This window comes from Lepeophtheirus salmonis, chromosome 6, assembly GCF_016086655.4.
Source record: "Lepeophtheirus salmonis chromosome 6, UVic_Lsal_1.4, whole genome shotgun sequence".
In the NCBI taxonomy this organism is placed as follows: domain Eukaryota; kingdom Metazoa; phylum Arthropoda; class Copepoda; order Siphonostomatoida; family Caligidae; genus Lepeophtheirus; species Lepeophtheirus salmonis.
The window spans coordinates 14,035,296-14,049,384 of record NC_052136.2 but is presented as its reverse complement, the minus strand read 5'-3'; the positions used below and the strand labels follow the sequence as shown (position 1 = coordinate 14,049,384).

Below are 14,089 nucleotides of genomic sequence, written 5' to 3'. Positions count from 1 at the left end.
CGTATTGTATATCAAAAATTTACTTTTACAATGGAAATAATAATATACTTTTCTCAAATTATCATAATTTTCTCGTCCTTCATCGATCAAAAAAAAAAAGAAAGTAAAAAGTAAAAATTTAGCCATTTTTAGTATATACTACTTATATTTAATTCAAATATCAGTGTTCATCATTTGCATCAAGTAGTATTCAATGCAGATATAAAGTTTAAATATTATTCTTAAAGGCATTTGCTTTATAAATATTTATTGGAAATTTGTCATTTTTGATTATTAAAATATCAACTTTGAGCCCTCAAAATGGAGTCTCGTTCGATTATGATTTAATTTATATGACAGTGGAAATGCTTGTCTGATTTAGTAATAATCATCGTTCCACAAATAAATAAAATATAAATACTCTCAAATTTATCTCCAAGTAGTCCTTGTCCTAGGTTTATATGTATGTATCTACAGTTGTATATGTAAATTGTATATCTTTAAAGCTTCTGTCACAAAATTTCGTAGCATAAAACCCCATTGCTACCATTAGAGCATTTCTTTATATATAAATATGGCTACTACAATGTTGGGCATTTGAGGTTCCAAAACCTTTTAAAATAGGGAAACTGCTTTTATTGGATCTTAATTATTAAGTAATTATTTTCCTCAGGTCCAAAATCTACTCAGTACTATTTGGTTCATGATCATTTTTTCCCCTATTCGGCATTATGTAATTTTTTAGACGAATTTGAACCGATATTTCTGTCAAGACCCCGCAGTCTTAAACCAAAGACCGGAATTTAATGATTTTCAGATGGTGGACGATTTTTCCATCTCAAACTATGACGGAATTCATTACTTCTGAGATAAACTGATGTTGATGTTTTTATTATCTTTATTTAAGAAAGAGTCTAGATACATTTGGTAAACCTTGAAAAACTAAAAAGTACTTCTACAACTACAAAAATTGAGTAATACGTCATATCTTAGTTATAAAACTCATACTAAAAATATATACAACCTTAAAATATGATAATTTAAATGGATAATTTTCAAATATTGAGGAAAAAGTTATATTTTACGCTATAGTTCCCAAAACGGCCTTATAAGGGTTGTTTGATGTACAAAAATAGTCCCTTGGACGCCCTTATCAATTGAAAACCTGAGATGAACTCAAATTCTAAAGACTAAGAGGAAATCAAATTTCTATAAAAAAATTCATTTTACTCCGTGGCATGATTTTTTGTGGTATAAACTTTCCTTTCAGCTTGAGTTTTTTTACATTTTAGCTATAGTTTAAAACCTATTTAGTTTTTCAGCAATAAATTTGCATCTGTAGACAAGTCGTCCTGGACGTTAAACAGTCCCTATTTCCTCAATATGGAGTTTGTGATAACTTACCAATGTGACAACCAGCTCTCCTCTACCCAATTATGCTATTTGTACTCCTATGAAAGACTTTAAACTGTGTATGATGTCATTTTAGTTTTTACCAATTATCATAATTTGAAAACTCATATGACGTCTTAAACAATTCAGTTTTAAATGAGATTGATGAAGTCGGATTTTTTTTTGTATGAGACCAATTTTTACCGAATTTCTTTATAAGTTTTTAACAAAAGTTATAAAAATGTCAAAGTGGTCAAAAATTTTAAGCCAAAACTAACTGTGCTACTCTCTTGTACATTTCTATTTATTCCAACCATGTAAAATCCTCTCTGGAAGTCAGCGTTAGAATCTGGAAGCACAAATACTGATTTAACTTTTTTAGAAAGCCTTGATAGATATAATCATTGTGGTAATAAAAACATTTTGAAGTAATTTTGGGGTTAGATTCCTTATCATCACTCAAGGAAAATAGATTAGGGGGAAAATCTTGATGGCAACGAAGAGATAATTATTTTTTTTAGTTATAATTATATGTTACTTTCCGCTTATTAGCTATTATTAATTTTAACTAACACTCATTGAATTTATTTGGTTGTGGATTGTGTATCGTCTTTGTTTTACTTTCAGATGAGGTTTTGATGAGCAATTATATTGTAATATGTTCCGCTATTTTCAAAACTATTAGACAAAATAGCAAAACAGGATTGAGATAATTTCCTTGTTTTACGTTTTTCTTCCCCTCAAGATTTCAATTTTGAGGAACCATATATTTACATTATAGTTGTACAAAACATGACCTAAACATGTGTGATATTTTTTTCACTTTGGTAATCTGAAGAGAGTTATTTATTTACTAAAGCTGTTATCATAATTATTTAATTTTTAAAGAGAGAACATCCATAATAAAGCAATCAGGAGATGGAAATAAACAAATACATAGAAAGGAATGACTCCAATGTATATCCTTATTTCTAAGATGTGTTCAACAAGGGCTTACAGTTGTAACTCCGCTACAAACCCTCAGTGTTACTCTTTGTCTTTTATTAGTACACGCAAATATGCAATTCGGGTTCGTACATATACAGAGGGTCGTTCATAGAAATCTGGACCACCTGTAACTGCATCCTGATTAAAAAGGCGAAGTAAGTAGAGGTTTGAAATTGTATTTAAATTTCTAATAATATAAAGCAATAAGATAATTAAATGTTTCCACCATCTTCGCCTACCATTCACTCGATACGAGGCTTAAAGGATTTGCAGGCCCTGACCACGCCCACGGAGGAGACTTTGTCTCAGTACTTGATGATGGAGCCTGCAAGGAGTCTATGCTGTTGGGTGAATTGGTATCCACCTTCTTCTCTAACTCCCCTAAAATAAGTCATCTATGGGTTTCGTATTGATGGGCCTGTGGGTACCAAAATGACACTTTATGTTCTTCCAACAAGTTTTGGGGCCTTGTGAGAGGGAGACGAGTCTTATTGAAACAGGAACTCGACATTATTGGCCTCAGCTTTCATCCAAGGTATCACTTGGTAAAACTTGAGTTCACAGTACCTATCGGCACTCACCATCTCTCTTGGCTCTTAGAAAATAGAGAGGGCTGAGGAATGACAAAGGTGTTACTTTAATCAGCATTATGAATCCAAGGGTCATGGTACTGGTAAGGAAACTTGATTTTAAAGAATAGAAGCCATTAGTTCTCTCTGTGGCCAACCATCTGTCGTTCTGGATGTTTTGGGATCTGTCGATAGTTTATTATTTCTCATCCGAATAAAAGATGATTCGTTTACCATGGGACTTCAAATCGTTCTGGAATTTTCTTCCGTGGGCAGCCCGGGTGCCCTTAATTTTGTTTGTAAGGATATGTCTTTTGTAGGCCAGTGTTTATGGCTCTGGAGACTATTGCATAGCTTACTTGACGCTTTTTAGCAAGAACATTAATCGGAGCTCCAGGAGATGCCTTCACGGATCGTTTCAGGGCTACGAGGAATCTGGGAGTGTGTATTTTATCATTTTGGGATTTGTGGGCTTTTCTCATATATGCCACCTCGTCTTTTCAATGGTTGTAGACGTCTTAGACTATGCCTTTGGATATCCAAGCATCTTCTTAATGTACACTGGGCTGTGTCCTGCGTCAGCCAATTCCATGATTATAGCTTTTTGAACGTCCACAATATTCTTCCTTTTATAAAAAGGAAAACTCGTTACCCGCTAAGGAACAGAACTGTTATGATGAGTATTATCGTCGAAGGCAAATACTATGGGATTTGATTTAATTATAAGTTGGTAAATAATTTAATCTATTTCTCTATATATCAAGACGTAGCATGTTTATTATTTCATTTGTGTTTTTCATAAATACAAGTATATGTAATTTTAATATTAATCATAATAATATTATATAATAGTTATAATTCATAAATGAACCCCTTAAAAATGTGGTTTTGTTTGTTCATAAGAAAAAAAAATATCATATTAATTTAGTCATTCAAAACTTCCATCTAGTAAGTAAGACATCATATTATTTTTTGTGTGCTCTGTTTATAACTCTTGAAGCAAAAATAAAGGAAAATAAGGATTGATCAAATAAAGTGTAAATCTTCTCTCTAATATTGTGTTCATACGTATAATTTGAGTACTGTTTTTTATATCTTTTGGCACACTGTCTCTAATATAATAATAGTATTAATATTAATTAAACAATATGTATGTATCTAATAACCTCTTAATCAAGAGTGAGTACAGATTATTTAGAGGCTAATTTGGTTCTATCAGTATTCTGTAGTTACTTCTTCTTAAAAATAGTAATAAATAATGAAACTTTTGACAAATTATAATATATAATATTTATATCTCTAATTAAGATGAAACTAGGACATAAAGTCGAAAGACAAAACGTGGAGCGTACAAAACATAGAGAGGATAAAACGTCGAATGGGCAATAACGCTGCTAATTTGACCAGGTGATCCTAAGAACTTTGGAGCGAAGGCCCTCCCAAAAGATGAAAGCTAGCATCACCCCTGCTCCCCTGAACAAGCTGTGTTGGAACAAACTATTTTCAGACTCTAAGTTATGGATTACACTCGAACAAGAATTGTATTAGATACATTTTTGGTAACTGTTCGATGTTTTGTTTTTCGACGTTATGTCCGAGCACCAAGTAAGATGCAAAATATAGGACAAATGAAATAAAATAATGGGGAAGGGGAAAGGAATAACAGCTGTTGCAAAAACACAAAAAACTACAAAAATCCATAATTAAACTTAAAAAAACAACAACCATAAAATAAAAATGAATTCCATGGAATCAGGGTATTATAATTATGTGTATATAAAAAAATATTTGCACAAAATGGAAAAGCAATCAAATAAAATATATATATTTTTTTTACTTTTTTGAATCGTTCTTTTAATTTTTTTAGTTTGTATTTTTTTTTTCTCGAAAATATTATCTAGCACCATCAATTCAGAATTTTTTTTATTTAAAAAATGTTATATATTTTGTTTTATGTGTGTGTTTGTGAAGGTTGAATTTTTTCTATTTTTGTAACTTTTCATTTCTTTAAGATATAAAATTGAATTTTATGTGCATAATTTATTTTTTCTTTAAAACTTATTGACTAAATATTTATAGGTATAGAATGAAGTGTGATTATATAAACTAATTAATTATTATTACACAATTAATAATATAAAGACCTATTGTAATATGTATTACATATAATAACTAAGGCTGAGTAGAGCGATATATATTGAGTACACAAAAATAATCAATTAAAACTTTGTCAATGAATAGTAGTCATTATACTTTTTATAATATTCAAAATGTTTTTTGCAATTAATAATTACGATTAATAATACTGATTTGACTTATACGTCGATATCCTTCCATGATCCGAAATTCTCCTTCATGAGGTTTTTTTTTTAAATGCGCACCAGCAGAATATGAATTAAAATTAATTAAAAATGATAAATAAAGTGTTTTGTCTCTGATTTTTGGGGGTATTTTTATAGACATCCATTGCCCCAGCACCCACACCACGGTAAATCTCGAGTCAGTGCTAAGTCCTTTTGAGTTTTTTCGGATGAGGAACCCTTGTTGGATTTTGTACTATTGCTCCGACTCCTTGAGCTTCGTGTCAGAGTCGAATTGTTTTCTCCTCCGTCCTCTCCTCCGGACTCTGTCACAGATTCTAGTTTAGAGTTTCGACTTCTAGAGGATTTGGTAGCTGCAGTGGAGGAACGGTCATTCTTTGACTTCCGATGACGTCGTGGATGATCTTCTTTGACGTTGTTATTATTATTATTGTTGTTATTGTGAAGGTTTTCCATTTTTGAGCGACTGATGGGACTCACGATTTCATCCCCAGGACCGGATCCCTTACGTAGTATTCCATTCACCGTCTTCGAACATGACGTGACATTGGATCTCGTGGGAGGAGAGGTGGGAAGGTTGTTGGGATTATGATGATTCGAATTGGAGTTATTGACATGCGTGGTATTGTTGTTGGGATTACTGTTGTTAGCACCAATGCCCATTCGTCTAGGCTCTTCAAAGTTGACAGAGGATCGTTTGTCCGGGTTGTTGTTTTTCTGAGAGTTGAGAGAGTTGGAAGAGTCTGTTTTTGGCAATCCTTTGCAGGCAATTTTACGTAGCGTGGAAGAGATGTTGTTTGTTGGAGAGGCCGTTGATGATGAGATGAGGGGCTTTGGTCGTAGGATATGATGGTGAGAAGAAAATTGATGATGTAGAGATGGTGGACCCTCGTAGAGCAAATCATCAGATGAGCCTTTTGCACCTAATATTGAAGAAGATCGACCACCTCCATTCATCATGTAATTATTTCCCTCTTTCCCTGAAGTCGTGACAGTACTGCTTGAGCTTGCAGAGTCACAATTTGTGGAAGGGGGTTTATATGGAGGAGGAGAGAGGGCTGGAAGATCAATGAGTTCACCAGAGATGTAAGCACCAGATTCAGTCCTTAAGGCATCAGTAGGAGATCTCATGGCGAGGCTTATTCTACTTCTAAAGGACTTTCCTATCTTGGGTGAAGGAGGTGGCTCTCCAACTAGGAAGTCATTTGTTCGAGGAGGGGAAGAAAAAGGATTGGTTGAGCTAAAGAAGGGTTGAACATTTGAAGAGGAAGAGGAAGGCATTTCTCCATTTGGAGAATTTACTGAGCCATTACAATGTCCCGGTTTTGCACGAAAGTTATTTGAGATGCCTGAGGGCTTGTTGCCTTGTCCCTGCTGCTTCTTATCTCCACTGTCGGCACTTTTAAATTCGGAAAGAGTAAAAGGAAGACATACTTCATCCTGATTTAGAATTCGAATCAGTATTTTACAGCCTCCAACCGTTACAAAATCCGGAATTTGTGTATGAGATCGAGGTTTTAATCGTATGTAGCGTTCACCAGTGTCCACACCCTTATAGAACCGTCTCTCTACCTCCCCAATACATATTCCAAATGTACTTACAAGCATCGTAATCGTTGAATCTGTGATGTAGTGAGGAACTCCAGTCAGACAAATAACAACGGAATCGTGGGTAATATCTACCAATTTGACAGAAATGCCCCTAACATAAAATCCATATGTGCTTAGCGTATTGAGCGAATCCTTTTTGCCAAGACAAATGTAGACATTTGATCCGACGAGACGAACGCCTTGGAGATCGCAGAGCTTGTCGTCGAACTGTTTTTCCAATTCGTCAATGATTTCTGGAACACTAATATCGTAGAGAAGAGGATAGTCTTTTGTGCTAAACATGACTGTATTTGGCTCAATGGAGTTAAGTCGAACAATGTGACCACGATATTGAGAATTACAAGAGGCCCCTGTGGAAGAGGCAGAGGGTTGAGTTGATCGGGGTAGAGTAGTGGCAGAGGATGGAAGAACAGAGACATTGCTCATGGAAGGTGCTGCTGATGAGGTGATAGGTATAAGAGAGGGAAAGGACCGACTACTTTTGGAGCCCGTTGTACTCGTATCTACCCCAGTTCTTTTTCCATCAGAACCATTAATGTACACAAAAGAGTTTTGTTGGTAGGACACAGACTGCGTTGCTTCAGCAACTGAGGAGGTGTTGCAGCCATATTGACGAAGAACTTGAGTTTTGCTTCCATCACGATTCGTTCGTATCTGGTACAAAAGGGAGAGAGATAGTTAAAAGTTCATTAAACCGTTAAAATAAATATTTATTCAAAATGGTACACGTTTTACCTTCTCTGTGAGCGTGACACTTCTTCTCCGAAGAGTGGAGAATCCAGAGGAACAATCGGTCTCTGTGGGTGAAGAAGGACATGAGTGAATTTCCCTCAAATTAGAAGTCTCGCCCAGTGTTTTCTCACCTCCTCCTACTCCTCCTTCGACAGAAGAGTTTGTTGCCGTTCTGGATATGCGATTATCACATGAAGTAAGATTTGTGGTCGTGCCTGATGTAAGAACATCACAGCCTTTGGAAGGTAAGTCTCCAGCATTCTGAAAGTGTAAAATAATTTAAGTAAATATACATAATGGAACCCCTTGTAGCCGGTTCTCAAAGGACCGACAAAATCGAAGTTATACAAAGGTCGCATTACCAAAATAATACACGAGTTATCATAAGCTATTCATTTATTATTTATCACACTATGCCACTTTACTAATATATAAAATTTAAAAGGAATTTGGTTATCCACTATCGACTTGCATACTAGAAAGAAAAAAAAGGTCAAAAACAGTTGCTAGCAGTTAGGTAACTCTTCCCAACTCTAGAATTGCCATTCAATCATGATTTAGAATTGCTCACAGCTTAACAAGAGCTAATTGGAAGAATCAAATATAAAAAACTGATAAGAGGAATAGAACTGAAAAATCGATAGGGAGACGAGAAAAAATATGGGTCCTTTCTATATTGAAATACAAGTTCTCAAAAAATAGTTTTGATATCTAGATAGTATCTACCAAGGTTAATAGAAATACGAGGTTAGACCATTATGTTATCAGGGTTGCTAGGATTTTCAATTTGATGCATTGTACCGACTCTGCGCAAGACAGGCATATTTTGACAAAAACACGCAACCAATCATAGTCTATGACGTCACTATTGCTAGAACTTATAATTTGATGTATTGTACCAACTGCTGGGCAAGAAAATCAGATTTTGACACAACACGCAACACCTCATACACAACTTTTTTTCTTGGTACATTAGACAAAGATTTTATGTCGCATTTGAAAAGAAAAAAGTCATCATTATAGAAAGATATGTTATGTAAGGTTAGGACAAAGATATTCATAGGGATGGCGGGAAAAAATCTTCTTTTTCTGCTTATTTATAACCTTTAAAATATCCCATTTGCCCTCATTTGTTCATTCCCCTTCTTTCATTTTTATTTAACCCTAATGTCAGCAAAAAAACAGCCTCTATATAATTATTTCTACCATACCAAATTACATTAAAGAAAAGAAAGAAAGAAAAACAAAAGTCTTGCCTCATTCTTTGGTGATGGTATGTTACAGTGTGTTTGTAATTAAGAAGAAGAAGAACTTCTTATTTCATATATTATGTGTGTTTTTTTTTTTTTGGGGGAGAATCAACTCTCTCTAAAAAAAAAAAAAAAACTTGGGGGAAAGAATGAAAAAAAAAAGTTTCAAAAAAAATGTCACATATCATGTTTGTAAAAATTACATACAATATATCTATAAAAAACCGTCAAAAGTTTGTTGATTTCCATGTTTTTTGTTTTTTTTGGAAAAAAAAAAATCTTTAAAAAAAAAAAAAAAAAATCAGAATCGTTTTGATGTAAATTCTTGTTTATTACTACATTGTGGGACAGTGAATCTGCATAAAATATGCCCTGTCGGGAAATAATAATAAAATCACCCCAAAATCAACATGCTAATCCAGACGATTTGAATCATTTTTTGGGAAGGGAGATGCTTAGCCCTCATTACGTTTTATTAGATCAACTGTAAGCAGGCACATGACAAAGGAAATAAACACAAATCCCACTCGGCAAGGACAGGAATAAGCCAAACATTTTATTTGACAGAGAGGGGAAGAAATGAAGTTGCACTAAATGTCACAAAACAAAACTGGGATGCCTTCTATCCGATCAAAACCTGATATAATCACTGTCTTTTAAACACTAATGGAGAAAGGAATTTCCATCAAAAAATTCAAATCAAAGTTTTTCTGAGAATAAATTATTCCCACTTTATAATATATTCAGTCATAATCATCATTTGCAATCCTATTGAGTTTATTTGCATTACTAAATCAGTCATGCCGGATATTAAGCGGTCTCTAAAGAATGGAATTTTTCCGTTGACGATCTTCAATTCTACTTTGTGTCCAAGAAGTACTAACGTTTATAACTTTGCAACAAATCCTCAAGGTTATTGTCCGTCCTTTATGAGCACAAACAAATGTTTATTCAGTATAATAATGGCAACAGCTGAGGAAAAGAAAACTCATTCTTCAAGTTACGAATTCTAAAAAAAAAACCGTCCGTGTGTAAAATATACACTCGATTTTCATCGCAATACTTATATATTACAGGGCGTTAAGATGCCCCAACGATTTTATTATAATGCTGCAGTATGATGGGGTCTATTTTTTTTTTTTCCAGCAGAAAGTTTATTTTGTCAACAAAATTTTCTGAAGTTTTGGGTATTGTGGCAACAGCTGCTTCAGATATAAAAAAGATTTAAATTACAAAGGAGGAATGATGAGGCTTCTTGATGATGATTTTGTCTCCAACCCCCCCCCATATCCCCCAAGGGATTTCAAATCCAGGGGTTTTAAATGTGACTGACCTTCCAATTCGGACCGTGTTAATTGTTAGATTATTTTGGAGACTGTCCCGTTATCCACCGGACACTACTATGAATTTATAGGGAAGGAAATAACAGTCCAAATCTGCATTCGATGGATTATTTTGCCTAGGGCTACGTTAAATCTAAAAAAAATCGAACATCCAGAGGAGCCCTAGCATTACATGTCCAAGAAACAACTCATCCTTGGAAAAATGATTAACATGATACAAAAGATTATTGTTTTTTTTTTCTTTTTGCCGTATGGGCTACTTATCCACACAAATATACTTTATGAGTTGTTCTGATAAGAAGGTAATAAATTAGCAGATCTTACATCTACCACAAACCTATTTATGTATGTATGTTTCTTCATAAATAATATAATGGTCTAATAAAATATTGAATGAGAAAATGAATAATCGTGTATATTTTATATTGATAGATGTTGTATACATGTTGGAATGTGTACAAGCAGACTGAATAGATATCGCTTGAGGTTATCTCCTTTTTTTTTAAAGGAAAGTTTGTCTGTTAGCCGACGCTTAAAAACTCCTGACAATGCTGCCTACTACAGCTCATTTCATAATAAAACCTTCATTAATTATTATGATATCAGTCAAACCTGTGGTCAGACAAGGGGAACTAAAAAACGACTGCTTAGTGCAGTTAACTTCTTATTTAATATTTTGTAACAATTCTAAATTTGAAGGCTGGATATGGCCGTTTAATGTGGTGACACGCTTGAAAAAGTTGGCCATATGTTTGGATATATATGTATAGCGAGTTAACTTTTAGCTTGCAGATAAAGTTGTGTGTTTTATCATTGTACAACTTCAGGATCTACCAAAAATCAGCTCTTTTATCATTTAATATCTTAGTTTTTTATTGCAAATTTGGATTGGATTACTAAATTTAAAAAGAATGAAACCCCTGGGTTGCATAATAAAAATCCCTTGCAATATTTCCTATAATGATCAAAATAAGGAAACAAAGAATTAAGAATATATATTAATGATAAAACTAGCTTACAATTAATTTTTTCTTCAAAAAATATATATGTAAATAAATTCTTAAACTTCACTACATTTATTATCTAATTATTTTCTAGAAAATAAGAAACTCCATTACGATGTTATTGCCTAAGAAAGTCAGGTATTTTAAAATTTAAGCTTTGATGTAGTGACGTCATATCTCCAACTTCATTATTTTCATGGTAACGACCTCATGAGCATATTATCAGTTGCTGCTTGCTACATATATTAAGTATCAAATTGCAAACCGGTGATTGATGGTTGTCTTTTTAGCATAATTAATAGTGGATGCACTTAATCCTATAATTTAATGGATTAAGAATCACACTGGAGAAAGAAACTACTTTTAAAAGTGAGGAAATTACAATATCTAAATGCATAGAGACTAATTTAAAAGTGAAAAACTATATTGGTAGGTTTTTCATAATAATATTTTTAATGATCACAGCAGAAACAAATGTTCAAATATTTATCATTGAAGTTTTCTTTGTACAAATTAAAAATATATTCTATAAGATTAAATTTTTTGGCATTAATAGTTCATGTGAAAGAAGCTTAATCTATACCATATATTTTCAGGGGTGTACGCAAGGGTTGCGTTGGAGGGATTCAGCCCCTCGAGCACAAATTAAATTTATATTTGATTTTTTCTTAAAAAAATTTACTATTATATAATTTAATTATATTTTTCAATTTTTTTCCCCAAAAAATTCAATCTTTTGTAAACTGAATTTTAAATATCTTTTTTGAATTTTTTTTCCAAAAAGTTTTAGTTTTTGTAAATAGATGGGAATATTTTTCTTTTTTTTCCAAAAATATAATATCTTAAATTTTTTTCCGGAAAGTTTAACTTTTTATGAATGGTCATGGATTTTTGAAATTTTTTTGGGACAAAAACAAAAAAAAATTATGTGGACAGCTTTGATTTTCAGAACTGCAATAACTTAAATGATCTGCATTATGTAACATGATGTAACAAGTTGGTCGTATTTGATGGGTATCCCTTCTTTGAATGTGAATATATATAAATCTATATTAATAAAGAAACGTTTATCTGTATGTTTGAAGAAAGGCATTTTTGATATAAATTAATAGTCATATTAAAGTAATGAAACTTCACCGGTGTTTGCATGTAGTATCATGCGAGTATACAGGGTGTACTGTATATAGTGTTCTCAGTTGTATACAATATTCATATTTTTGATCTAGGAAATAACAATGTAGTCATATTAATAAGGTCCCACATACGTTTTGTATGAAGCATCAAGCGTGTATACAGAGTGTATTATATGTAATGCTTCCTGATGTATATCATATTGATATAATATTGAGCTGAGATATAACAGTGTAGTGTAATGATAAAGTATCTCAGCTATTTTTGCTTCCAGGGTCAAGGAGTGTAATATACATACAGAAAGCACTGTACAATATTAATCTCTGATCACATCATAATTCATGTACATTAACAGTAGATATTAAAAGATTATAAAATATGAAACGTTGGTATGTAAAAATTAATGAAGCCTCGCAGGTATTTAGGACAATTCATATTGAAAAAGAAAAAAAACCCGGAAAATACTTTATATAAAATTAAAAAAACAACAATGTAACTTTAAATGTGGTTTAGCAATGAGCTAAAGTACTCCCTGGCTCATCAAATCATATGAAATATTTTTTGTTAATCTGTTTTTTTTATTCTTAAGGAGATAACTTCTAAGTATTGATGAAAAGGGTCTCAGTGTGCACATGAAAAAAGGAGTCTAACACCAAGGATTTGATGGATAATTATCTTCATATTATTAATGCAAAATTTGTCTTTTCGTCGACACCTAATAACACAGGCATTGCCCGTTACTACCGCCTGTAATTTGATAAAGCTAAGTCATCGTTAGAGATGGGGCTTGTGTAAGAGCACACGGAGAAGGAGGGAGTAAAACATCTGGTATTACGGAATTAAGGCCCTTGTTAATTTCAGCTGCCTGTAATATGATTTTTGGGGAGAAAATGAATTACTACTATAAAGACGAGAACCTTCTACATTTAAAATAACATTAGAACAGGGAATTTATTATAAGTACGAGTATATTTAAATTCATATATATTTATTTTATTATACATTTTTAAATCAATTAACAATAACAATAAACGAAATATTTTCTTTTAGAGGGAGACTTAAACACCCCGACGACTTATTAAATAATGAAAAAAAGAAACGAAAAAGGAGCACACGCATCAACTGTTTTTCCTTTTCTATTCCCTATACTTCGATTTCCTTTACATGGATCCCTTCTATAGTTATAGTAAATAAAATTTAATCTTTTTAAATTCAAGTTTGATGACTGGTTAGATCATGAAGGATTTCCTTTAAAAAAGTTGTTAGTCTTTATATTTTTGATGTCATATTTTATCTAATTTTTTTGGACCTTTTAGAGTTAAATTAGAATACAAATGTTTACTGCAAATAATTATTATATAAAAGAAAAATATTTCCTTTAGTTTATCAATATCGATCTTTGTACAAAGAGTCAAAGCCTTAATATTACAAGTCAATAGACAAAGAATACATATATACTCGTATATATAGATATATAAATGCAAGAGAAATTGTTAACTGCTTCGAGAAAGCTTTTTCATTATTCTATAAAATACTAATTGGTAATAAATTGAGCATTTTACAGTTGAGTAAACAATTTCTATTAATGACGATAATCATTATATTTATTGTTATTAGTGGAATTAGGCTCCATGGTCAATAGAGTACGTATATAAATGTTTGTACAACACATTCATTTACTTGACATAAGATAATAGTGATTAATTGTTATGGAAAGTGAGATTTTAAAATAAAAGTATGATATTATGTATGTGATTATGTAGTATACTC

The 14,089-nt window shown here is 32.4% G+C and overlaps 1 protein-coding gene and 1 long non-coding RNA gene across 7 annotated transcripts in view; one reads left to right on the top strand and one right to left on the bottom strand.

Moving 5' to 3' along the window:
- Positions 1-4,966: 4,966 nt before the first annotated feature.
- Positions 4,967-14,089, bottom strand: part of LOC121120399 (uncharacterized) — a 386,468-nt gene continuing 377,345 nt past the window's right edge. For 3 of the 6 annotated variants that reach the window (XM_071889103.1, XM_040715267.2, XM_071889104.1), the window contains 3 exons: positions 7,723-7,852; positions 7,595-7,656; positions 4,967-7,513 (listed from right to left, as the gene is read on the bottom strand). In XM_071889103.1, coding sequence (XP_071745204.1) covers positions 5,381-7,513; positions 7,595-7,656; positions 7,723-7,852 — 2,325 coding nt within the window. In that variant the 3' untranslated portion in view covers positions 4,967-5,380. Of the gene's footprint in view, positions 7,514-7,594; positions 7,853-14,089 lie in introns of all 6 variants that reach the window. The other 3 variants (XM_040715266.2, XM_071889102.1, XM_040715268.2) reach the window with 1 other exon arrangement.
- LOC121120400 (uncharacterized) lies at positions 7,739-13,689 on the top strand. The gene is made up of 3 exons (XR_005865040.2): positions 7,739-7,836; positions 12,909-13,279; positions 13,370-13,689. It is a non-coding gene; the product is annotated as an uncharacterized lncRNA (long non-coding RNA).